This window comes from Capricornis sumatraensis, chromosome 14, assembly GCF_032405125.1.
Source record: "Capricornis sumatraensis isolate serow.1 chromosome 14, serow.2, whole genome shotgun sequence".
NCBI classification, from domain to species: Eukaryota; Metazoa; Chordata; class Mammalia; order Artiodactyla; family Bovidae; genus Capricornis; species Capricornis sumatraensis.
The window spans coordinates 56901037-56927105 of NC_091082.1; the positions used below are offsets into that span (position 1 = coordinate 56901037).

General features: G+C 62.7%; 1 protein-coding gene across 1 annotated transcript; it reads right to left on the reverse strand.

The window, feature by feature from the left end:
* Positions 1 to 671: 671 nt before the first annotated feature.
* ARHGEF16 (Rho guanine nucleotide exchange factor 16) lies at positions 672 to 24779 on the reverse strand. Its single transcript, XM_068986160.1, has 15 exons — positions 24676 to 24779; positions 15930 to 16533; positions 14097 to 14142; positions 12938 to 13107; positions 11279 to 11335; positions 10700 to 10860; positions 8178 to 8330; positions 7899 to 8028; positions 7103 to 7177; positions 6693 to 6785; positions 4111 to 4262; positions 3741 to 3929; positions 2798 to 2871; positions 2173 to 2274; positions 672 to 1090 (listed from the first exon to the last, which is right to left on the reverse strand). The coding sequence occupies exons 2-15, from the start codon at positions 16512 to 16514 to the stop codon at positions 951 to 953; spliced, it is 2127 nt and encodes a 708-aa protein (XP_068842261.1). The 5' UTR covers positions 16515 to 16533; positions 24676 to 24779; the 3' UTR covers positions 672 to 950.
* Between the last annotated feature and the right edge of the window lie 1290 nt (positions 24780 to 26069).

Consider the following 26069-nt stretch of genomic DNA (forward strand, 5'->3'; position numbering starts at 1 on the left):
CCCCCTGCCCGGAGGCCAGGCCAGCACACCTCTACCCACGTACAAGTACCAGGGGGTCCTTGGCGAGCAAACTGGCTGGGAAGTGGGGCCATTAAGGGAGGTAAGGGATGGGGGTCACCCTAGTGGGGCTCCGCCACAGGTTCTGCCATGTCCCCGAGTCCCCAGACCCACTGACCAGGCTCAGCTTCAAGGGGCTTCATGGGAATGGCCCTGCCTACAACGTTCCAGGTGGATAGATGGGCAGGGCCAAGGACTGGCACAGGGTGACCATGAATGTGGGCCCAGACAAGCTCCCGGGGCCCAGCACAGGTGACCACACACAGGGGGCCCAGTTCCGGCCCATGGCACTTTGGGAATTTTGCAGGGACTGCTGTAGCCTTTGCTGGGGCTCACAAATGCACAAATCCAGATGTTAAAGAAATACTTTAATGTCTCAAAGTCACAACTTCAGTGCTGGCACCACAGGGTCACCTCCTCCAGTTGGCCCACCTCTGGGAACATGGGGCAGGCCTAGGCACTTAGGCTGGGGCAGGACAGGGGTGGGAGGGACATCCCTCCAGGTGATTCCCGCCCTTCTCAGGGCCATCTGCCTTGATCACACACCCACTGCCTAACTGCCCCCTGGGTGCACAGGGGACAGGACAGGGCAGCCAGGAGCTGGGGGAGGGTGAGGCCAGCAAGCAGGTCAAGCAGGGCTCCTCCCGGGGACACAGCCTGGGGCCAGGGCTGGCACGGCTCCCGAGCTCGCCTGGAGGATGCTCCCCTGAGGACGTGTGACCATCTTCCTTGGAAGTGTCCAGAGCCCATGCTGCAGCCCACAGGGCCTTGGACCTTTCAGGCCCCAGGGGCCAGCCCACTGCACTCCCCAGGAACAGGCGGGGCTGCTTGCTGGAGCATGGACTGACACTGCACGGCCGCAGCCTGGCCTGGCGAGGTGCCGGCAGACCCAGCTACACGTCCGTCTCCACACGCAGCCGCTCCATCCTGCGCACGTTGCCCTCCACAGCCACGCGGCTGGTGATGCTCTGGGCGAAGTCCTCGGGGAACCAGCCCGTCTCTCCATCCCGCAGCCTCTCACCATAGAGCCATCCTGGATCGAGACACCCAGCAGGTGAGGGTGGGGCCCCTAAGTCGGGTCCTCAGCCCTCAGAGCTACCGTTCCAGAAGATGCCAGGGTCAGGCATCCCTTGGAGCTGACCCTGTCCAAATCAGCGACCTTGCTCAAGGTCACGTGGACAGCTGGTCTTCCAGCAGGTGCTCGGCCCGATACTGGCCTCAGGGGCTGAGCTCGCTCCAACCAACCTGGCCCGTCCTGAGCAGCTGCTCTCAGGGGCTAATCTCCTGCTTAGGACACAGAGTGCCTAGGAACCCACTTTCAAGCCCGAGACTGGTTCATGTGAAGACATTCTTGAGGGAGGCTGTTGAAGGGGTCCCTGGACCCAGTGTGAGTCCATGCAGTGCTTGCTTCTCTAGGGCTTTTGGGGCAGCTGCCCACACCAGTGTGCTCTGGACTGTGGGCAGGGTTCTCAGACTTTCACTCAGCACCAGCCTGCTGGCCCCTCCTCTCTGCCCACCCCATGCAAACCCCAGGCCCATTGTCCCCAACCTGTGCACCCTCCAGGCCCATCACCCACACTGTGCAACCCCCTAGGCCCATCGCATCCTCCCATGCACCCCCCACGCCCATCACCCACCCTGTGTACAGCCCCCAGGCCCATTGCCCCTATGCACCCCCGCAGGCCCATTGCATTGCCCCCCATGCACCCCCGCAGGTCCATTGCTCCCCTGCCCAGTGGGCCCCAGGCCCATCGCCCCCTCATACATCCCCCCAGGCCTTGTCCCCCTGTGCACACCCCCAGGCCCATCAACCCCCATGTACCCCCAAGGTCCATTGCTCCCCCCATATACCCCCCAGGCCCATCTCCCCCCACCCCATGCACACCCCCCAGGTCCATCTCCCCCCTCTGTGCAGCCCCCGCCAGGTCCATCTCCCCTCTCTGTGCACCCCCCCAGGCCCATTGCCCCCGTGACATCCCCAGATCCATTGGCCCCCTGTGCACCCCCCTAGGTCCATCATCCCCCATGCACCCCCCAGGTCCATCTCCCCACTCCGTGCACCCCCAGGCCTGTCGACCCCCCCAAGACCCCCTAGGCCCATCACCATGTGCTCACCATCTTCCTGTTCCAGGATCAAGACCACGTCCGCCTGCTGCAGTGTGATCTCGTCCACCTGCTTGGCCAGGTAGGCCTTAGTGATCTCCACCTGGAGTAGGTCTGGGGAAGGCAGGCATCAGCGGCAGGACTGTTCCAGGGAAGGGGTGGGCAGGGTTCCTGTCCAAACGCACCCCCTGTGGCCTGGTCTCGGTGGAGGCCGGGGCCCCCCAGGTGTCCCAGCACATGGTCACCGGGCAGCTTTCCTCCACTAAAGCCAGGACCCCTCCCAGGCTTCAGGACCTGTTGCTCTCGCTTCCAGCACCAGCAGAGGGCGCTCCAGGCTTCTCAGGGGCCAGGCAGGGCTGGGGCTGGGAAACAGCTCTATGGGCCAATCCACTCCAGCTCCTTGGCCTCAGTTTCCCCGGTCACTTGGCAGCCGGGACGACGAGGTCCTGAGCCACTGCTGGGTCTCTGTGCCCAGATGGACACACACATAACTGGGGTGGGGCCCCTACCTGGCAGGTCACCCTGGGGCAGACTGCAGGGTGGACTGGGGGCTGGACAGCACCTCTTCACTCCAGGCTGACCCCCCCCGGCAGGGAAGGGGCTGTGAGCCCTGCTGGTTGCAGGGGCAGGCTCTCACCTCCTTTGTTTGGGGGGCCCCGCGCCTGCCTCTCCCGTTGTGTGAGTGCCGTGATCCACCGTGCGCGGTCACTCCTGGGGGGAGAGGGCCCATGAGTGAAACCTGAGGCTGATTCCACCAGCTGATCACCTCTGCTTCATGCCCCTCAGCCAGTGTGACATGGTGGGAAGATGGGGTCCCTGAGCCCCCACAGCTTTCAAGGTGTGCAGGCAGTGGGATGAAGATTTATGCTGCCTGGGCACCCTTTGGTGAGCGATCCTGAGTAGGAGGTGTAAGTGGGTGGCCCCCCTGGTGGGCCTGACCCGCTGCGCTGGGGTGGGGCCGAGGTGCAGGAAGTCAGACTCAGAAAGGAGCAGCATGCAGGCCTCCCCCGGGCAGGCTGACCAGATTTACAGGCCAGTCCACTCCAGCTCAGTTGCCTCTGGCCACAGACTCGGGCAGCGGCTGCACCCCCACAACCCAGGCGGCCCTGTTTCCTGGCGCTGGTCTGGAACACCCTGCCCCACCGGCAGTCTGCTGTTGGAAATAGAGCCTTGGCTTCCCTCCTGGGAAGGGGCCCTGCTGATGGAGTGTGGAGACACGGCCAGTACCCCTCTGTGTGCTGGTCCCCCCACTGTTCTGACCTCATTGCCCCCCACGGCCCCCACCCTGTGCTGCAGCCCTGCTGTCCTCCTGGGTCTGCTGGAGCTCCTTCCCCAGGGGCCCCACCGGGCACCCCCCATTCCCTGCCTGTTTCCCCTTAGTCCTCACCTCCTTGGACACAAAGGACTGTTCAATCGCACATTTTGCACCTGGCATCTCCTCCCCAACCCCAGGAGAGTGAACTGCATGAGAACTGGGCTGTCCCTGGCACAGTGCAGCACCCGGGAGCCCTGGATCAGGCATCCCATCCCCACAGAGCTCTCAGGGCCGCCCCTGCCTCCAGGAAGCCCTCCCGTCTTACGCGGAGTCGCAGGACAGCAGGATCTTCTCCCGGCGGCCCTCGCTGTTGTGCAGGAGAATCAGCTGGAAGGGGTGCGGAACAGAGGAGCTGCGGTTGCCACCCCCTGGCAGAGAGGCCTCCGAGGGCTCCATCTTCTTGACCTGGATGTGGTCCACCTGGGCATAGTCTTGGACCATGAAGCTATCCTCGCTGTAGGGAGAGAGGTGGCTGGCCAGATGCTGCAGGGGTCTGTGGGCAGCCTGAGGGCCACGCAGTTGGAAGGATGCTCCCAAGGGCTGGCCCCAGCCCACGCCCCTGGCTCCAAGGCCACAGCTGCTGACTGCTCCCCATCCCAGGACCATGCAGCCTGGCACACAGGGGTGGGGCTCACCTCTTCTTCTTGGTGACCACCAGGACATCATTGAACAGGAACAGGTAGCACGTGGGCCGGCTGGCGAGTTTCCGGAACAACCCAGTTTCCTCCACCACGAAGAGCTCCCCACGCTTTAGCAGCCATCGGGAGGCAGAGATGAGCGGGAGGGACTGGGGGCCAGAGCGGAGATGGGCTAAGTCCTGAGGGGGCCAGGGAGGGACTGGGGGCAGGGCAGAGATGGAGGTGAGTCCTGGGGGGACAGGAAGGGACTGGAGGGCAGGGCAGAGATGGGGTGAGTCCTGGGGGGGGCAGGGAGGGACTGGGGGGCAGAGCAGAGATGGGGTGAGTCCTGGGGGGCAGGGCAGAGATGGGGTGAGTCCTGAGGGGGGGCAGGGAGGGACCAGGGGGCAGGGCAGAGATGGGGGTGAGTCCTGAGGTGGGGCAGGGAGGGACCAGGGGGCAGGGCAGAGATGGGGTGAGTCCTGGGAGTGGCAGAGAGGGACTGGGGGGCAGGGCAGAGATGGGGTGAGTCCTGGGGGGACAGGGAGGGACTTGGGGGCAGGGCAGAGATGGGGTGAGTCTTGAGGGGGGTCAGGGAGGGACTAGGTGGCAGAGCAGAGATGAAGTGAGTCCTGAGGCAGGGCAGGAAAGGACTAGGGGCAGGGCAGAGATGGGGTGAGTCCTGGGGGGCAGGAAGGGACTAGGGGGCAACGCAGAGTTGGGGTGAGTCCTGAGGCAGGGCAGGAAGGGACTAGGGGCAGGGCAGAGATGGGGTGAGTCCTGGGGGGCAGGAAGGGACTAGGGGGCAACGCAGAGTTGGGGTGAGTCTCTCAGGGGCTCCTGGGATGAGTCCTGGGGGGCAGGGATATGCAGCTGAGGGGACAAAGCCCTGCCTCTGAGAACAGGGTGACCAGGCCTCCCTGGGGCTGGATCGAGGAAAGGAGAGTGAATATCCAGGCCTCAAACAAAGGGCCATTCAGTCTGTGGATAGGAGCCCCATGGGGCAGTAGCTCTGTGCCAGGCCAGGATCCAGATCCTGCCCAGCAACCCAGGATAGGCCTGTCCTGCCTCCAGCCAGGCCTAGGGGCCCACTGGGCACCTGCCGAAGGCCCCCCTGAACCAGGAGGCTTGGCCGCACCTATGCAGACCGCAAAGAGCCCCTGGTGTGCAGGACCACATCTGGTGTCCAGGGGCCTTTCGTGTAAATGAAGTTCCTCCCCCTCCATGGCCTAGAGAACAGGCTGGGCTAAGGGGGACACGTGAGAGGCACAGGCGGGCAGGACACCTCGCCCCTGCCCACGTGCGTCTCACGTCAACATGGCCAGCCCCGACGCTCTGGCTGCTAAGCTAGCGAGAGATGGGGAGAGGCAGACAGAGAAGACTTTGCAGGAGGGTGGTTGAGGGGAGCTGGGAGAGCCTGCCCACCAGCCTCTGCTCCCCAGACATGCCCCACCCCACACCCCACCCCTCTGGGCTCTGAGCCCCCTCGCCCCCACCTGGGCTCGATGCTGCCCTGCCCACAAGCCCTTCAGTTTTGAGAGATGAGGGTAGGGGGTAAGAGCCCTGCTCAGGGGTCAGCCTGGCCTGAGTCTGGGTCTTTGCTCTGGTCGGGAACATATTTCACTCTAAACATGATCTCTGCTGCCCAGCTGCAGAGGATCAGGACCTCGGCCAAAGGTTCAAATGCCTCCTCTGTGAAGCCCACCCTGACCCACCCTCAAGGACCCTGCTGCCCTTATCTGAGCCTCTGTGTCCCCCCTCCATGGCTCCACAGTCCTCCTGCCTGCCCATGGCGGGTTCCCCTCCGGCTCCAGCCTACCTGGCTGCCTCTGCAGACTGGAGGTCAGCAGCTCAGTCTGTTTGATGATAAGCTGAGGCCCCGCCCACCGAGCTGCCCCAGGCCCCCTCTGAGTCTTGCCCACCCCTCTTGCCTGCAGGGCTCTGTTGCAGACAGGCTGGGGTAGAGCAGCAAGGTCAGTATGGGGTAGGGGGCAGAGGCTGCCTTCAGGCCCTGATTCCAGCCAGCAGTTCCCACTGCCATGGGCAGCGGTTAGGGCAGCCCCTGGACCACACAAGGATGGGCTAGTCTGTGGGCTGGTGGGGGAGCTGTGGGGGCAGAGGTCTGAGCTCTGCCTGCTTGGGAGGAGCTGTAGGCTGCCGAGACCTCCACCACCAGACCTCCAGACCCGCCAGGGACAGGGAAGACTGAGCGGCTCTGAGGTAATCCAGCCCTGGCTCCCAGTGCAGCTAACAAGGAGCGCTGGCCCAGAGTGAGCCCTGCGACTGGGCCTGCCAGCTCCCCCGACTCAGCCGCCAGGTCTGCCCTCTGCTCCTGTAGCCCTGGGGGTGGGGGCACAGGCTGGAGAGAGACCCGGCTGCCCGGCCAGCCTCAGGCAGGAGAGCTGGAGCTGGGCCCTGTGGCCAAAGGGGCCGCTCTCAGGTGGGGAAGGGGCTGGAGAGGCAGAGGCAGAGCTCAGTCCTAGGCTTCACGGTGGGGGTGGGGGTCACCTCCAGAAGCCTGCCTCCAGCCCGCAGCCTGGGGATGGTGACCCCTGACCTCAGAGCAGGGCCTGGGCTGGGGCGGGGTCGGGGGTGCCTACCTTGACCTTGCTGAAGTCCAGCTGTGTGTGCAGCGTGTACATCTGCTCCGTGCGCTCCATCTTGTGGGCACCCTCGTTGCACTGCTTCACCAGCTGCAGGGCGTGCACGGAAGAGCGGCCGCCGTGGGCCGGGCCATGGCCTGGCACCCCACTCCCACCCCTCGTCCAGCCTGGCCTGGCCGCCCACGGTGCTGGCCCTCATGGCTGCCCTAGGCCCCGTCCTGCCCAGGCCCACTGACTGTGTGAGCTTCACTCTCTCTGGGCCTCAGTTTCCCCACCAGCACTCAAGAAGCTTGGGAGGGAGCACCTGGAAACCCTCCCTGCCCCGCCCTCAGGGTCTCTGCCATCAGGCTGGGCTGGGTCCCCACCTCATATACCACCTCCCACCCCCACCCCTGGGCCCTCCTCACCTTGCTGATGGCCTTGAGCGCACGGCTGGCTGCCTTGTACCTCTCGGGGTGGCCCTGCGTCTTGAGACAGAGTGTCTGCAGGAAGACACCATCCATAAGAAGCCACGAGCAGCCTCCTGTACCCTGGCTCAGTGGCCTCCCTGAGGCAGGGGCTCCCCTACCAGAGCCAGACCTTGGGGACACTCAGAGGGCTCCTGCCAGGCCCCACCCCTTCAGTCCTTGGCTTGTCCTCCTCCAGCAGGGAGGGCCCGAAGCCTCTATTTCTCCATGTCCCAGAGGGCCCTGGAGGGTCTGATATCCTGTCTGCCTGGGACGCTGACCCACGGAGCACGGGCCACAGGCTGCCTCTCAGAGTTCATGCACACTGCGCCTGCCATGAGTGTACACCTGTGTACCTGTGTATGGATGTGTAGGTTTCACCCCCACGAACCCCTCTGTCCCATGAGCTGGCATCTCAGAGCATAAGCCACTCCAGGGAGCCCCTGGGGATGGTGACGGTATCTGGGTTACCCCAGGTCCACACAGGACAACTGACTGAGGGGCTCTAGGTAGGAGGCAGCCACAACCCTGGACTGACGCTCAGCAGGGGTCTGGGGAACACCAAATCAGACTCAGGATGTGAAAGCACCCCGTGACCCACCAAGGAAGTGACCAAAACCCGCCAAGTGCTGGAGCAGCTCCCAGCAGAGAGAGCCCTGTGGGCAGCCATGGTCACCGTGGCAGTTAAAGTCTGTAACAGACACTCAGCGAGGTCAGGAGGGGCGACGCCAGGCTGGGGCCAGGGCTGTGCACTCACGTCGGTCAGGAGGGGCAGCCGGGTGACCCTCTGCATGGGCAGGATCAGGAAGGAAATCATGGGCAGACCCCCGCACGCCGGCCGCTGCTCGATTGCCCGCAGGGCCTCCCGGAAGGTGGCGTTGCTGTTTCTGCAACAGAGACCGAGGTCTCAGCTGCAGCGGGCGGTGTGGCTGGTCCAGAAACAGGAATCGCGGGGAAGCTGGGCTGTGAGCAGTGAGGCAAGGGGCCTGCTCCTCCTGGGGACCCCTCCCACCCTGCAGACCCGGGGCCGGCTCACGTCAGCCGCTGCAGGGCACGCTGCTGGTAGACCTCGTTAGAGCAGTAAGAGATGTAGGGGTGGAAGTGATGCTCCGCGTGCTCCTCCAGGATGTCGCTGATGTCCTCCACGCACACCTGTGCCTTGTGCCGCTGCTCCAGGTCCTCGAAGAATCTGCGGGGGTGGGGGTGGGGGGCCAGGAGCTGCTGGTCTGTCCACGGCCATGTGCACACACACATGCAAGTACATACACACAAGTACTGCAGTGCACACACGGTGGGCTGCTGCCCAAGGCGCTCCTGGGAAAACCCCAGATCTGCTTCTGAAACCTGAAATAACTGGGCATATACCCATGGCCAAATCCAAGGCCACTCCCTGCAAGATTCTGGCATAGATTCTAATCGGCATCATGGGATGCAGACAGGTAGGACCAAGAACTTGTCGCTTTGACTTGATTCCCTAAGACTTGGGTCAAAACTGCCCACATCTGCCTGGAGGCCTGGCCCCCTCTGCCCAGCTCAGGGCTGGGGCAGGGGTTCTGCTCCTTGCAGGTGATTGCAAACCCCCAATTCCTGCTGGGGTCCCTGCTGAGGCTCATCCGTAATCCAGGACTCGGGGAGGGAGATGAAGATAAATGAGTTTGGCTGGTGCTAACCCAGGGCTGCCTAGGGTTTCGCTCCCACAGGCAGCCATTGCCTTGCGGCTGGGCCTGGCTGGACCCGCGTTGGGTCACTGGGGGTGTCAGCTGCTGGCTGGAGCCTCGGGCACACCCTGCACAGCCAGAAGGTGCTGGACCCCGAGGCCTCATCACATGACCAGGCCCTGGCCAAGGCAGCTAGGGGCCTCCCACCCCAAGAGCTCTGCCCCTGAGCAAAGCCCTTTGTCCCGAGGCTCCTTCCCATGTTAGCTGCTCGGACCAACCCTGGGCTCCAAGCTTCAAGCTTCTCTACCCACATTTGACTCTCAGAGCCTATTGAGCGGGGCTGCCAGGACCAGCTGGGGCGGTGTCTGGGAGATAAGACAGTTGGCTGACCTTTGAGGGCAGAGAGCAGAGTCCCAAGCCAAGACCTGCCCCACACGGGGACACCGGCTGGCCCATACCCCTGTCCAGCAGGGTCCTTACCATCCTCCTGGGGTGAGTGGGGGGAGCAGGGAGAGGTTAGGGAGGAGGGCCCAGGCTCCAATTCTGAGGACACCAAGGAGCCCCCAGCAGCCCCACCCAGGACCTGTGACAGGTCCCTCAACCCCAGAGGAGGATAGGAAACTGCACCAATCTGTGGCTCCTTGCCCTGGGGCCCTGGACTCTTATTATCCTTGGTAAGCCTGGTGAGGGTCTCAGGGAGGGGGAATGAGGCCTGGCTTGGAGGTGGGCAGGGGTCCTCAGGCCCCCACTCACTGGGCCCCAGCCTGACCCTCTACTCATGAAGGGGCTGCCCTTCCTATAAGTGGGAGCATTCTGAGAATCCTCACTTGGGGCAGATAGGGATCCCCACCCCCAGATCCTGCCCCGAGAGGGAGACCTGGCTGCCTGGATGCAGGACCACACACACATCTGTGTGCACAGGCAGCACATGCTGGTCAGGGCCTCTCACAGGATAGCTGGCCCTCAGCAGCTGACCCCAAACAGCCAGTTTCTGGGGAGGCCACTGGGAGTGTCTAAGAGCTACCAGGGCCAGGTCAGGGAGGCCAGGACGCCCCACTAGGGGGCAGGGATGGAGCCTGGGGTCTGTGGAGAGCAGAGAGCAGGGTCCATGTGTTCAGCCATGCCACACTCGGGGACACAGAACAAAGGTCAGAGCTGCGGAAGGCGGAGCCCACCCCAGGCCCTCACTGAGTCAGGGGCTTCAGACTTCCCATGGCCGGTCATTGGAGTCCCGCGGGAAGTGCCATCCCAGGGACGAGACGGTCCTGGATTCCATGGGGGCCCTGGGGCAGCAGAATGGGGGATGCTCAGTGAGATGGGTCATTTCCCACACTTCGCCCCTGTCTGCAAGGGGGTGGGCGTGGGACCCTCCCCTTAGGTTAGGGAGAGGACGCCGAGCTCAGGGAGACCGCAGAGGGTGTGATGAGGTTGCCTAGGATGCAGGGCAGTGCGGGGCTGGACCACATGGGTGCTGACTGGACCTCCACGGAAGTAAACACACACAGACACACAGACTTGCTGCCACACACGCACATACACACGCACAGGCCCAGGCAGGCCTGCAGCTGCACACCCAGCCCCTCCTCCACCTCCCAGCCCTGCAACCAGAGCCCTGGGCCGGGCCCCAGACGTCTCCTTGTGGAATATGACCCGGGGCTGCAACTCAAGGCTGCCCCCGCCCGCTCCGCTCTGCAGGCACCTCATGCCTCATCATTGGCCCTCTGTGTTCGTGTGCCCTGGGGCCAGCTCCTGGTGGCCGCAGGGCCCTTGAGGCTCTTGTGCTTCCTGCCCCCGCAGATGGTAAGTCCATCCACACTGCAGACCAGGGTCACTCGGAGACCTGGCCTTCCCACCCTCCTGAGAGCCTGGGCTGGTGCCAGGGTGCTGGGCCGGGCCTCACCTCTGGCTGGCGCTCAGGACGTCTGTGATGTTGGAGAAGAGGTGGTGGTGCTCCATCTGGGTCATGGTCGCCCGCAGCTCCCGGGACTGCAGGAACTCGGCCACCAGGATGCCGAGGCTGTGCTGGTACGAGAACTCGGACGTGAGGATCTCAAAGATGGCCTGGGGTGAGAGCAGAGTGGACGTGGGGCAGCTGTGCCCCCTGGCCCTGCCCGGAGCCACCCCACCACACAGGGGGCCTGGCCCAGGGTGTGTTGGTGACAAGCGCTCAGGCTGTGGGGATATGATGGGGGCGCAGGACTTGGGCCCTCTGGACAGGACATGGGTGGGGCTGTCAGCACAGCTGTTGGGGCCAGGGGTGGGTGGTGAGCCGCTCTCCTGGGTTTGCACTCTGGCAAGGACTCCCACCCTCGTGTGGAAAGTGGGTAATGGTAGTCACTCCCAACCCTCACCATGCCCAGGGCATCAGCCGTCATTGGTACCAGGAGGCGGCCAGTGAGTGAGTGGGTGGCATCACCATGGCTGCTGTCCCTGCCTCCGCCTGGGCTGTCAGAAGCAGGCACCCCTGCCCATCCCATACCTCCTGCCTCTTGCGCTCCTCGGCTGGAAGCTGGTCCAGGATGCCCGACTCCACCACCTGCAGACAGCAAGGCTTGAATCACGGGATGTACCTCCCAGATGCTCATCCTCTCGTCGGACCAGAGCCAGCGTGGATGGCAGAGCCGCCCCTCAGGGCTTGGCACAGTGGGACTGCTGAGCTGGCCTGTCTCTGCTCAGTCCCATTACCCACATCTCTCCTCTCTGTGGAAACCTCCCCTGGGAAGAGCCCAGGGACAGCCAAGAGAGAGCATGGGTGTCCAGAGGGAAAGGCCAGCAGGCACTGGAAGTGGGGAGGGGGCTTTGCCCTACAGAGCTGCCTGGGGTAGCAGGTGGGAGGTGGTAGTGGTGGAGAGGCAAAGAGCCCTGGGAAAGCTGAGGGGCGTGCTGGGGGCAGGGCCACGACTCAGGCACACCTGGGCCAGGTAAGTCAGCACCCCTGCCTGGGAGGTAGGGTTAACAGTGTTCCAGCAAGGCGCACTGCCCTGTTCTCCACCCATCAGGCCCCTTGGCCCATAGCTGCCCTGGCTAGAGTGTGGCCTGCTCGATCACAGCATGCCCACTGTGTCCCTGCAGACCGTTGGGAGAGCCCACTACAGGATTAGAGCCACCTGATCCTTCTCCCCTCCCCACCAGCCTGGGCACAGGCTGCCACCAGCGCTTGGGCTGGGAAGGTAAGTGCCAAGCTCCATCCTCAGCCCAGAGGCTGGGTTGAGACTCCCTGAGCTCAAGTGATCGAGAGCAGAACCTCAGATGGCCTTCTGGGGTGCAGCATCCTGACGAAGCTCTGACCCCGGAGGTCATGTCCACGCAGGCAGCTGGACCCGGGCAGGTGGAAACACACATGCATTTCCAGCCCTTTTCAGCTGTCTGCCCTCACCCCACCCTCTCCTGGGCCCTCCCTGGCCAGTGACCCCACGGCAGGCAGTGTTGTGGAGCTCAGTAGGTGGTCGGAGTGCCTTATCCCCCCTCGTACCCCGTGGGATGTGGGTGAGGAAACTTGTCGTACCACAGACAGAAGGGACAGCCAGGGGCCCTCACCCCACTGCCCACTGTGCCCACAGCCCGCCCTGCAGCTCTGTTCCTTGGCTCCCAGGGGATGGAGCAGCAGCCTGTGTGCCCCAGGCCAGCTGCACCTTCTTGGGGAGCGAGAATTGACTCTCTGCTTAGAGCTCGGGGGCCTCTGTCTCAGCTACACTCTCCACCGAGACCCCACCGCCCTGCTTTGAGGGGACCAACCCCGATTTCTGATGTGGAAGGTGGCGGGGGGCCTGGTAGTGGCACGTGGCTTCAGCCTGGCCTCTCCCCTCCTTTCCTGCCTCCTCACTCAGACCCTCCAGGCACATTTCAGGGTCAGCGCCCTGGGAAGGGGTGCCCTGTGCCCACAGCTCCATACAGGTGAGCCTGAGCAGGGAGCAGAGGGCATGAAGCTCACCTGTGGGATGCCTGTCACACATACACAGATGACTACTGCCCCTAACCTCTCCCCCAGAAGCCCCCTGAAGGTGCCCCATGGGGCAGGCCAGCTCTGAGGCACCAGCAAGATGCCCCTGAAAAGGGAGCACAGATGTGGTGCTTCTGGGCAGCTCCCCCCTCACTGGGAGGTCCACCCATGGCCTCTCCCTGCCATTGCAGCCCCTACCTCTGGGAGCTGGCTCCAGGTGATCTGGGGGGGCCGGTAGCTCTTGACCACGATGGGGGCATCCACTTTCCGGGTTCCCTCGGGGCTGGGGGGCTCATCGAGCAAGTCATCGTCAGATTCGTGGCTGGTGTTCAGGCCTCGCTCCCTGATTTCCTGGTACAACCGGGGTTCTGGGGACAGGGGTGCGTCATCTGCAGGCCTGGGGGCTCTGAGCGGTCTGATCCCCTTAGGGACCTGCAGGTCAAGTCCCCCCGAGGAGGCCCTGAGAGCGTCAGGTGGTGCAGGGCCCCCCAGAGCGGGTTCCCCTTGGGCTGGCTGGCTCCCATGGGGGTGCTGGGAGCCCAGGGTGTCCCCGTGCCAAACACCTCTGGACCAGGGCTGAGTGGACAAATCAGAGTGCATCAGGGGCCAAACTGCATGGCCTGGGGCGGGGGGGGGGTAGTGGGGGACTGGATGGGGGCTAAGGGTGCTCCGCAGTGGCTGTACAGGGCAGCCCCACAAGGCAGGTGCCTGGCAGCCCCACCGGGCAGGTGCCCAGCTTGTGGTGGTTGAGACAAGCCTCTCCCTCCCACATGGCCCCAAGACCTGGGGCATTGCTGCTGCTCTCCTGGGGTCTGATCCCGACGCCTTCCCAAGCCCGGGCCTGTGCTGTCCACAGAGGCTGGGGCTTGAGCAGGGGCCTGTCCAGCTGGAGCCTCTCATACCCACCAGTGGCTACGTCCTGGCTGGGAGGGTACCTACGCTTCCAACTCCCAGGGGGTCCTGGAGGCAGCCCACCCCGGGTGAATGCACTGCTCTGGGCCCTGCCACACCCAGCCATCACCCATGGCCCCAAGCCTCCAACACTGGGGTCCTGTGGACAGTGTGACTGCTGCCCAGGCCTTGGTCTCACTGGCAGGGCCTGGTGCACACAGTGTGCTTGACAGGCAGCTCCTGCGAGTGAGCGTGGGGCCTCTGTCTGCCCTTGCCCCACCCCGGGCATGGCAGGGTCCAAGGGAACTTTCTAGGCTTATCAGAGCTGCAGGGCCAGATGGACCACCAGGCCCTGGAGGGATCCCACCCAACACATTCGCCACCTCCCCGGACATCCCAGTGAGACCAGCCCCCCAGCCCAGTCTGGCTGCCGTGCTGTCTGAGGGGGCCTCTTGGCCATACTCACCGTCTTTGAAGGAGCCCTTGTGTGCACGTTTCCGCCCCAGTGTCTTCTGTGCAGAGACACACAGGTGATCAGTGGGAGGAGGGGTGGGTGGGGGTCGCAGCTTTCCCTCCCCGAGAGACCACTGCGCGCTCCAAGCATGACACCACACCCAATGGGAGGTGCTCCACTAGGCAGCACGCAGAAGACGCTCAATAAATGTCGGCTCCACAAGGGATGCGGGGCCACCAAGCGAAGGCCAGGGCAGGTAGGACAGTATGGGACAGGGGCTCAGAGTGCGTAGGGCAGGTTACCAAGGGGTGGGCAGGTCCAGGAGGCTGCCTGAAGGTGGAGGCTTGTAGACATGGGGGATGCCCAGGAAAGTGGGGCATCACGACCAGGCCTGGAGGGAGGCTGGGCACTACAGCTGTGGCTAGGGGATGACCGTGAGGGGTGCTGGGTGGGGAGCTGGGGCTGCATGCGTGCCCCACAGGTCTGGGACCTCGGGAGGCAGGAGGAGCAGGGCTGGCATGTGAGCATCCAGTCCCAGCACAGGCTGGGGTCCCTGCAGCTGATGGCGCATGGATCTGCAGGGATGATTGGGGATGGGCAGGGCTCTAGGGGCCACATGCCCTGGACCCTCCAGCTGCTGCTCTGAGCCTGCCCCTTGTCCAGGATCCTTTTCCCGTGACCTCGCAGGTCTCTGGATTCCAGGAAAGAGGGAGCTGGTTTCTTGAAACAAGTTGGGGCCTGAAAGTCTCCATGCTGGTCAGGGCCGTGATGCTCCCAGCCACACTTGGCTGCTGTCCCGCTCCCTGCACCCCACCCCCGCCCAGCACCCCCATCCCTTCCGCCTCCAGGTCTGGGTGCCTGCTGTTGCCTTGACCCCTCTACCTGCCCCCACCCTGTGTCTATGGTTCTGTTTTAATCCTTTTTCTCCTGGACCCCTCCCCACCAGGCCCTGAGCTCCTGGGGACCCCTCTGCTCTGTGCTCCCTCAGCACCCTGACAACCCCCAGCCCAGCACACGGTGCCCCTATAACACCCTGTGCCCCACCATCCTGGGAGCTCTCCCAGGGCCTGTCGACCTGGTGGCTGAGGGCTCAGGAAGTGTCAGCTGGAGGCATGAAGCCAGCATGAATGAGGAGGACCCCGCAGGCCTGGCCCTGGGTAGGTGTGGAGAGTCGCGGTCCAGGCTCTCAGGCAGGCATGACAGGGGCGCCTCCCCCACCAGGCCAGGGGTGTCTCTAGCCTGAGGACAAGGGCTCAGGTCCTCCCCTCCCCTCTGCCTGCAGGGTCACCAGCGTTCTGACAGGTGATCTGGGCTTTTCCCAGATCAGGGCCAGGGCTCATGGTCTCTGGACAGGAGCCCGTGGTGGAGGAGGTGGCCAGGATGGCACCCTGGGTACAGGGAGCCCTGAGCTGGCTGTCAGGCAGGGCAGCAAAGGACAGCGTGCAGGGGAGGGTCCAACTCTGGACCTGTCAGCAGCTTCCCCGAGCCCCTGAAGGGAAGCCCTGGGCAGACAGATCCCATGCCAGCTGATGCAGCAAAGCCACCACTGAAACCCATCCTCCAGACAGGCTGGCTCCCTCCTGGGGCTCAGAGGGCCCTCCCCACGCACTGCTCCCACTGTGGCTGAGAGCCGGGATGCCTTCAACTTCCTGACCTAAGCCTCTGCTGCCTCATCTATAAAATGGGGACATTCACACTCTGTTCATAGACTGGCTATTGGGCTAACAGGAATGAATCCCCCCAGGAGCCTGTGCAAGCGGGCACCTGCATGATGATGTGAAGGTGTGGTCAGACCCCCCCCCCCCCCACCTCCCCCAGAGGTGACCAGAGAGATGGGCCTCCTACCTTATTTTTGGCTGCAGGCCGAGCAGGAGGCTGGCTAGGCTCCTCAGCCAGAGCCTGGAGCTTGGGGGTGAGCTGGACGGGGGCCCCTTCGCTACCCGGAGTCCCCAGACCCTTCATGGCTGCCCGGTAGGACTGGTTCCTCAGGTTTCGTTTCAGCATTCCCCCAGGACCCGTGTCCAAGTCCATGTCATCCAGGGAGAAGCTGGGGGCTGAGAGGAGCTGGGGGTTCCGCCGGGCAGCCTCCTTGCTGAGCATGGCTGCCCCGAAGCTCTGGTGGCGGGCCGGGGTCTTAGCCTTGCTGGACACAGCCAGGCTCCGAGGGATCAGCTGCTGTGTGCCCATCTTCAGGGCTGCTGGGCTCTGTGTGCTCAGGATGATGGTCCTGGGCTCCTGGGACTCAGGGGCCGGCTCTGGGGGTGCCGGGGTATCGGGCTGGAAGGCGGCATTGCTCCTGCTATGCAGGGAGCTGCGGACCACTGGGAGCCCGGATGCTGGGTTCCCCTTGGCATCTAGCCGCAACTCTGAGTGGAAGCGGTATTCCAGGAGCTTCTCCTCCACGGAGCTGTCCGAGTACCGCTGAGACATGCTGAGTGGCCGCAGGACCCTGGGGGAAAGGATGGAGGTGAGGGCAGCCCCGATCCAGCCGGAGCCTGGGGTACAGTCAACCAGGATTTGGTGGTCAAAGGCTGGTCCTGCCACCTGAAGCCGAGCTGGCTGTCACATCACCCACAGTCTCCAGGAGTCCTCAAGGGAGTCAGTACACAGCTGGCCAGAGGCACTTGGGGAAGCTCGGGACAGCAGGGACCTGCAGGGACCCAGGTGGATGACAGGCTGTCTGAGCTTTGGGGACCAGGTAGACACAGACTGCAGAGAGGCTGACCTGGCGAGGCCTCTGTCCTCCCCCTGCTGGGGGGTAAGCTCATAGCAGTGCAGGTCTGTGGCCTGGGACCCCAAAGACTTGGACTGGAAGAGCCACTTGGCCTCCTGGCACCACTTCCCACGGTCAACAGGAGAAGGATGAACAGTGCTGCCTGCTGGGCTTTCCCGAGGCCTGCAGCAGACAGTACCCTGGGGTACTCGAGCCGGGCTGAGGGGCCGGTGTAGGTGCGAGGTCTCATCCAGCCCAAGGGACACCACATCTCCATTCTCACTGGGCAGAGAGGCCAGGGCCAGTCCCACCCGGGACACAGGGCAGGAAGCGACGGATCCAGGATCTGAACTCAGGCCTGTCTGACTGCCCTGACTCTCCGCCCCACACCCAGCGAAGCCATCGTGGCCGTCACCTACACAGCGTTTCCCCGACTCTCAGCCCCACGCACAGCGAAGCCACCGTGTCTGCTGTTTACAGGGCCTTTCCCCGACTCTCAGCCCCACCCACAGCAAAGCCACCGTGTCTGCTGTTTACAGGGCCTTTCCCTGACTCTCAGCCCCATGCACAGCGAAGCCACTGTGGCCGTCATCTACACGTTTCCCTGGGTCCCGAGACACGTTCACCATTCCCAGGCTTCTGAACTTAGAACAGGCCCGACAATCCATCTCCAGTCTTGCCAGGCACGGTCACTGTGTGCACGGGAACCCAGAAGGGAGGGGACATTTGCAGAGCTCTGACCCTGAGCCCGCAGCCCCAGCACACACTGCTACTCCCTGGGCATCGCTGTGGCCTGTGTTGGGTGCCTCCAAGGACAGCTGGCTCTGCCCGCATCCCCTCGGATGGTCCAGCCTGTCCCTCCCAGCAGCCTGCCCCACCTTGGCCCTCTCATCCTCTCCGTCCCCACCTACCCCCATCCTCCAGCCCTCAGCTGGCCTGGCAGCCCACTCCCTCCCCAACAGGCAGCCCTCTGTCCCATTTGTCCACCAGTACACCCGCTTCCCTCCTCCCAGCACGGCCAGGCCTGAGCAGAAGGATGTATGTCCCTCCTGGCAGAAACTTCAGAAACCGCCGCAAGATTCCCGCCATGCCTTCCCCTGCAGCAAGGACGGCGGGCATGTGCGCGGGGATGGAGTCCCATGGGCCTGGGGTGAGCAGGGCCCCACGGATCCCACATATCTAAGCATTTGATGGAGCTACTTGTTGCTGCAGCACAGACTGGCTCATCCTGTCTGGGAGCACATCATTTAGCCAGTGTGGATGGGTCCACGCCATCTGCCACAGCCTGGGCCTCTTGGGCACCAGCCTCGGGCCACTGACCAATCCATCCTGAGGATCTTCTCTCCCATTGCCACTGTCACTTCCCTCTGCGGCTCCCTGTGCCTCGGTTTCAAAATCTGTAAAGTGGGCCCAATAATAATCACCCTACCCCTGCTTCCTTAGGTTGCTGGGAGGGGCGGGGAGCTTGTACATGAAGCGCTTGAATGGGGGCCTGGCCACCAAACAGCTGGGGGGATCACTAGTGCTGAAGAGAAGGTCATCTATGAGCCTCAAGAGGATCAGCTGGTGGTTTAGAACCTCACAGGATCAAAATGTAACACAGAGGGAAGGTGCTCCTTTCATTCTTTCCTGTTTACTTTTAAGGGAAACAAAGATAGCCACCATTCATCCGCTTCTCATATTAATGTATGTAGAACTTCTGAACGTTAAAGTTACAAAGGCCAGTCAAGGGTGGGAGCCTATGTTTCCGATGGAGAACTAAGGATCCAGGTCACCGGCCCAGGTGGCCCTGCTGGTGGGGGGCCTCGGCTCAGAGCTTCGCCAGGGTGTCCCTTGCCACTTTCCCTGCGGGTCTGGGGAGGACACTGACCCTGGTGTTTACCCAGCAGCTCTGTGGGAGGGAGGGAGGGGGCATCCTACCCTCTCCCACCTACAGAGGCAGCTGGAACAACTGGATCCCCTCCCTTGGAGGCCTGGCTCTCCGCCCTGCTCTCTGCCCTGGCTCATAGGTTCTCCACTAAAACCATCCCAGGAAGGCGTATGTGGCTCAGGCTTCCAGGCCTGCAGGGAGGCACTGGACCCGGAGCCTTGGCTACCCCCACAGCAGGGCAACAGCCCACGCATTCCTGGGGACATTCTGAGTCACCAGGCTGAGGAGGGCAGCCACCCTAGGCCTCCCTGGGCACTGGCAGCCGTGGGTGGGTCCATACCTCCCCCAGTCAGCCTCCCTGTTAACTTGGCTGCACGGTACCCAGGACTGGTTGAGAAATGCAGGTTTCCATCAATGCCAAGAAGCAGATTAGACTAGGAAATGGCAACACACACCAGTATTCTTGCCTAGAAAATTCCATGGACAGAGGAGCCAGGCAGGCTACAGTCCTTGGGGTCGCAAAGAGTCGGACACGACTAAGCACACACGCATGTGAGCGCGTGTACACACACACACGAAGCAGATGCACCCGAGTGGGTGTCCAGGAGACGTCCTGAGTCCTTTTTTCTAGCCATGGTGTATTTACTGCAGGGCTGCTACACTTATAAAAACTCGCTGTGGGCACTGAGAGGCCTGCATCAACACTGTGGTGCCCATGGACCCCCTGCCTTGGCCCCCATTCTTCCTTCTTCCCCGACTCCTCCCCATCTCGGGCTCCAAGCCTGACCCCTCCTTGAAGTCCTGGCCCAGACCTGGCCAGTGGCACAGCCTCTCCCAGGAGAGGACAAAGTCTCTTCTGGAGCTGGAAGGTACCAGATGGAGCCGGTCAGGCCAGCCCCTACTGGGCGTGACCTTGGTTCTAATCATGGCGGCCGCACCCACAGGCCTGGGGTGCCACCAGCCCGGAACCCAGGCCTGAAGGAGGGGGGCACTGTGCCAGGTGTGTGGGCTGCAATCCCGCTCTGCACAAGCCCCAGAGCCTGTGCCCGGCTGGAGCTGGCTCCTGGGGCTGCAGCCGTCACAGGGCCCGTCTTCTTCCTCCCTGGGTTTAGCTGATCAGAGATGCCTGGGCGTAGGTTCAAAAGTCCAGCACCAAGAGGCTGATCATCCTAGACAGGCGTCCTCTCCTCATGCCCCACCCCGACCCTGCCTGCCACAAAGCGCCGTTCCCGGCTTCTCACCTTTCTCCTGATTTCAAATAAGGCTCAGTTGCTGTTTCTCCATCTCCTACTTGGGGGCATCACCCACTGTTTCCAGCGCAGTGGATGAAGCTCCAGCCCCAGCTCGGCCATACCCTGTGGGTGTTTGTCTTAGCCCGGCCCGCCCAGCCTCCCTCCCATTAATAATTCCCTCTTGTTTACTGGCTGGTTTTCCTCCCGTTAATTTTCTCCATGCACTCCAGTGCCCCTGCCCCAGGCATCTGGATGCTGTGCTCACGGGGTCCAGGCATCAGACCGCCCTTGCTAGGCCGTCCCTCGCCTGCTTTTAGGGCTTGGCACCCTGGCCCCCACCCTGCAGCCTGGTCCTCCTCTTTCCTCCCTCCCTCCCCACTGAGCTATGGGCCACCCCCTGGCACCTTCCCAAGGCAGGGTCATGGGAGGAGACCTTTGAAAATGTCGTCTTTGTGCCTGGAGAGTCCCACTGGAGATGATCTTATTCAGGAATGGAGAAGCCTTCTTCCCTTGGCTTCCAGCTTCCACTGCCAATGAGACACTGACGCTGGCCTGACTTCACCTCCTCGTCATGACCGGAGGCTCCCCAGCCCTGGTCACTGATGGTGGGGCCCTTGCTTTACTGCTCACAGGACGGATGCAGCCATCGATACGCGCTCACTTGCTGAGCCACGGGCTCAGCCACATGTCCTTTTAGGTCCGCACACTTTCTGGTGCTGTTTCTTTTATCATTTCTCCCACCTCTGATGCTTTGGTCTCTTTCTGGAATAGCTGTTGCTGAGACCTCCTCCTCATCTCAGACCTCTTCTCTCCTTTGCCTTTCGTCCTCCTTTGCGGGAGATTCCTGCCTTCCACCAAACGTTTGTTTTCATGGTCCCAACAAGAGTTCTCTCCTGCTCTTGACGCAGAGAAGCCTATTCTTGTTTCAAGGATTCCACATGCTGTTTCAACATCCCCATTGGCTTCTATTTAAGAGACAGGCAAGTGCTGGTGGGAGACCTGTGTGCCCTGTGGGCACACACACATGAGCACATATACACAAGCACACACTTCTGCCTGGCAGGCTCTTTGGGATTCCCTACTGAGTTTGTGTCTTGGGATTTCTCCTCCAACCAACTGGCTCTAAGAGCCTCTCTTTCATCATCCTCACTGGATTCTGGCCTTTGCCTGGTGTCCTGCAGCCAGCACAGGGGAGGGCCCAGAGCACAGACTCAATGCCAGCCACGTTCTCTGGGCAACAATGTCCCTGAGAGGGGCCAGACACCCTGCAGCGACCACTCGAGCCACAGAGGCAAGTCTGCTCCCCGGCAAAGGCATCCCTGGAAAGCTCCCCAACCAGTGTCCATGGTGGTGGGGGCTGTGGGTGGCCCATCCGTCCCTCTGTTCCCCCATGGAGCCTGTGCATCCTTCAGGAGCAGGGATGACTTCCTGTCCACGTCCCCACGAACAGCTGGGCTCAATTCCCAAGCTGACATGTGAATGCTAGTATCGTGGGCACCTGTCCTGTTCCTCTCCTGGGACCCCCATCTCCCTGAAGAGGCCCTGGTGAGCTGGGTGGAGAACTAGCCCGCTTGGTACTTTGCTTCAGGAAAGCAGAATCCGCCAGGGCAGCACCATCAGAGGCTCCAGACCCACCTGTGGCCCCTCCCGGGTGACGCCCTGCTGGCTTCAACTCAGAGTGGGGGTTGGGGAGCCCCCACAGCTGGGTCCTGGGAACCACAGCAGTAGCTTCCCCCTGTGCCACTAAGCAGCCTCTGAGTGTCCCCAGCGCACGTACAGGGGTGGGTGTGTAAGGGCCTTCCCTGGTGGCTCAGACTATAAAGAATCTGCCTGCGATGCAGGAGACCTGGGTTCGAAACCTGGGTTGGGAAGATCCCCTGGAGAACGAAATGGCAACCCACTCTAGTATTCTCGCCTGGGGAATCCCATGGACAGAGGAACCCGGCAGGCTATAATCCATGTGGTTGCAAAGAGCTGGACATGACTGAGCAACTAGTACTTTTATTTCACAGCCTCCCTGTGTCCCCAGTGCACATGCAGAGCTGGGTAAGGGGCACGTGGGGCTTGGTCGGGAGGAAGGGCTGGGGCGCTGAAGGTGGAGGTGGAGACATCTCCGGCAGCCTCAGGTGACCTGACTCAGCCTGTCCAGTCCTAAGCTGCACTTGGCCTTGACCTGACTCTGCCTTTCAGGCTGGCCTGGCCCAGCGGCCCTTACAGCCCAGCATCCCCTGAGCCCATGTTCTTCCCAAAAGATGGGCTTCCTGGACCCCAGGAGGCTCTGCGCCATCCTGTGGGCTGCCCTGAAGAAGCACAGCCTTCCTGCCTGGCCTGGGGCTCTGATCACCGAGCTCTCACAGTCACCAGGATCCACACGGCACCGACTATGGGACCTGCCACTACTCGGGTGAGGTCACCACGGCACCGCCATCCATGGGGCATCTCTTCCTCTACGTCTGGCTGATGAGACCCTGCCTGGGGGGGAGGGCGGGTCTCGGCCTCCCCGGCACTGTTCACATGACCTCATCTTTGCTCAGGTAAACTTGACCCACCATGATGGCCTTGTGCTCAGGTAATTCTGCCTGGCCAGGCTGGAGACTGGGAGTCACACGGAATCCAGGGCAGGACTGGGCTTCATAAACCACACAGCACACAGGTCTGTCTGAAAGGCGGCTGGGACAGCTGGGGGCTCTTGCAGGTAGAGCCCCAGGGACGCTGCTCAGTACCCTACAGGGCACAGGACCACCCACGACAAGCAATCATCTGGAAAAACTGTCTGCAGTGATGAGGCAGAGAAACCTTGCCTCAGCTAGCTGGAGATTCACCCGCCTCCATGGGGGCTGGAAGATGCTCCTGGCTGCCCTTGGCCTGGCAGCGGGAGGGGGGTGGTGGGCCTCGTGCACCTATGACACCTCTGGGCACCACAGGCATCACGGAAACCACCCTCCTGGCTCAGTTGGCCAGTGGCTCCCATCCTGTCTCTCAATACAGCCACCCCGAAAACCCAGTCCCTGTGACAGGCTTGGCTGGCACAGACACTGTTTCCTCTGAGGAGCCCCAGATAAGAAATCAGAGCCCTGACTTGGACAGCCAGGACAGGTGACCTCAGGCGTCTTCCAAATACTTCACACCCCCTATGTCTCGCCCCTCACTGATCTTCTGGAAGGCGGATATTTCCCTGCTCTGCCAGGCAAGGAAACCAGGTGCAGAGGGAATGTGACCTGCTGGGGTCAGGCTGCCGGTCAGCGGAGAGCTGGGCGAGGAGCCAGGCCCCGTCCTGACCTAGATCCTCGCTGCCCCAGTGGGACGCCTGGGTGAGCAGTGACTCTCCCTGGAAATAAAGACGCTGATACAGGTGGTCAGTGGCTTTGGGCAAGGCAACTGCCACAGGCAAAGGAGACAAGCAGCTGAGATCCATTCAGAAACTGAAACTAAAATTCCAGGACCCAGACGTGGTGAGTGCCATGCCCAACAGGTCACGCACAGACAGGCGTCTCAGGGGCAAGCCATGTCACGCCACCTCACCTCTGCACCTGGTTTCCTCCCGTGTAGGTGAAGAGAATCTCTGTGTAGGGTCAGAGACAATTCCCCGCCTCCCCCGAGCCCCCGAGCCCCCGGGGAATCAGAGCCCTTGGAGAACTGTCATGCTCCCATCCCCCACACGTTCCTCTCTCCTAGGTGCCCAGGTAAGAGGGGTTAAGGGGAGGGGCCTCTGCCAGCTTGCCACTTGCCTCTCCCAGCAAGTGCCAGGGAGGACCCGGGGAAGCCCTGGGTAGTGCTCAAGATGTGATGTCGGCTTCTACAGCCTGTGGGCATCGTCAGGGCAGCGACCAAAAGAGGAGCGAGCTTCGGCTGAGTCAGCACCTAACTGCTCCCCTTTCACAGACAGGAAACTGAGGCTAGAGGGCTTAACTAACTTAGGTCACACAGAGCTAGGATTTGGACCTGGAGCCCTCACGTCCAAGCACGAGTCAATGAGGGTGCAGGGTAGACAGGTTGGCCTGACAAGCACCCCATGAGGCCCCACACCAAGAGGTACAGACCGTTCACCCCCAGGTCGGATGCAGAGTTACCCCCACCACCAACATGGCCCCTGTTGAGCTGAGGTTCAGCTCAATCTCAAAACAGATCCTTGTTTCCGGGATGCAGAAACGGAGGTTGGGCAGCGAGGACAGGGGTCTTGGGATCAGTGGGACCCACAGCTCCAGGAGCCTGAGCTCACCCTCCTTAGCCAAGAATGAGCAGGTCCCCCTCCATCTGCCCACCAGGGTGGGGAGGAGTCCTCATTCTTGGGGCTGCTACACTTGCTACCAGAGCGGGTTTGGGCAACAGATTCTCCAGAGTTGCTGGGAGGGTCGTTTGCTCCCTCCCTCCACTTGCTTTCAAAGGTCCCAGGGGCTTCCTACGGATCTCTCAGCCCTGATGCCCCAATGGGCTGCAGAGTTCCCCTCCACGGGGAGGAGTGTCCCCTAGGGCTTAGAGGAGAAAAGGGAGTGGGCAGCTGGGACGCTTGAAGCCCAGGAGTGGGGTCAGGGGGTCTAGGTCCAGCCAGGCTTTGTCCCCTCCCCCTGCCTTCGCTGGGCAGCCACTGAGGAGGGAGGGAGCCGCAAATGTCGCGGCCCCCGGGGCGGGGCTTTCCGGAAAAGCGAAGGAGAGGAAAGGAGTCAGCCCTCTCCCAAAGGCTCAACCCCTGCCTCCACTTCGCTCACCCGTCCCTTCCCCGGCTCACCTGTCTCCCAGGCTCACTTGTTTCCCCCTCTCACCTGGACCCAGGCTTACCTGCGCTGCGGGGCGGAGGACGGAGCTACGAGAGCGTCAGCCGGTACAGCCTCCAGGCTCCGCGCCCCAGCGGGCAGCAGCTCCCGGCCCGGCGCTCTGTCCGGCCGCTCGGTCCCTCCCCGTCCCCGCCCCCACACTTCCTGTGCGGCCCAGCGGGAGGCGGCGGCGCTCCGGCCCCGCCAGGTGGGTGGCCAGGTGGGGCGGGGCGCGCGCCCGGCGGCTCCGGCTCCGAGTGCCGGCGGTGGGAGGGGCCGGCGGGGTGCGCCCCAGGTACCTGGCCGCGCTGCCTGCGTCACTGTCCCCACCTGGCCGGCGGGAGCCCACGGGACTCGCAGCCGAGCGGGTTCGCACCTCTGAGTCCAGTCTGGAGTCTCCCGCCGGAGGCCAGCGCCGCTCCGGGACCGCCCCCAACGTCGCAGCCCCCACGCCCACTCCCTCGGGCTGGGTTTCGCCTGCTTGGGAGCGGCCAGTGCTACGCAGCTTCCCCAGTGCGACTCTGAATTTCTTCTTACTGGCCCGGCTGGGCTGCCCCCTCCTCCAGGAAGCCCTCCTGGAAGCCGACCAGCTCTGTGGGGAATCTAAGGTTTGCAAGGCCTCCCCTGCTGCAGAAATGACCCCACCTTCTGGATTCTTTGCAGAATGGCGGCCAGAGGGCGGCCCTGGAGCGTTCAGAGCACTCCCTTGTCCTTCACGGCATTCATTGGCATCATCCCCACCTGGCAGATCAGGTCGCTGAGGCCTGGAAAGTCAGATCTTGTTAGCCTGCATGAAGCTCAGTCTGGGTTCCAAACCCGACCTTTCCAGGCCTTGTTCAGGGTGAGTCCCCTGGGCAGAGGCTGCAACAGTCCCTTAGATGGAGTTTCAAGAATCTGGCTTCCTGGTGCTGCAGGAGGTGCGGGAGCCTGGGACAGGTGTGCTGGGACAGAGCTTGAACTGACCTGTCTGTCTGCCAGGCAGGACCCACACCTCCCCCCCTCCATTCTACCTGCCCTGTGTCACCCACCACCCCAAAACCCCAGCTTCACACCAACCCAGGGTGGCAATAGCAGAGCCGGCTCTCAGCATACTCAGGGACTGCCTGTGGCTTCCTCCCATCTGTGTGTGTTGGGTGAGGGCTAATGGCTGACCCCTGTGGGCAGAGTCCTTTGCCCTGCGGCCACCTGGGTGGACAGACTGCTTCCAGGCAGCTCTTGGGAAAGTTGGGCACGTGCTTCCCTCCAGAGGTCATTTTGGGTACTACACCACAAGGCCCAGAAGGCAGAAGTGAGGCGGTTGGGGGAGTCCTGGAGGGTCTTGGCCGATGGGGAGAGCCAGGCCTGGAGGGTTCCTGACCCCTACGCGACGCTTTCCTTTAAAACCTTCTTTCAGAACCCGGCTCGGTCATTTCATGGTTC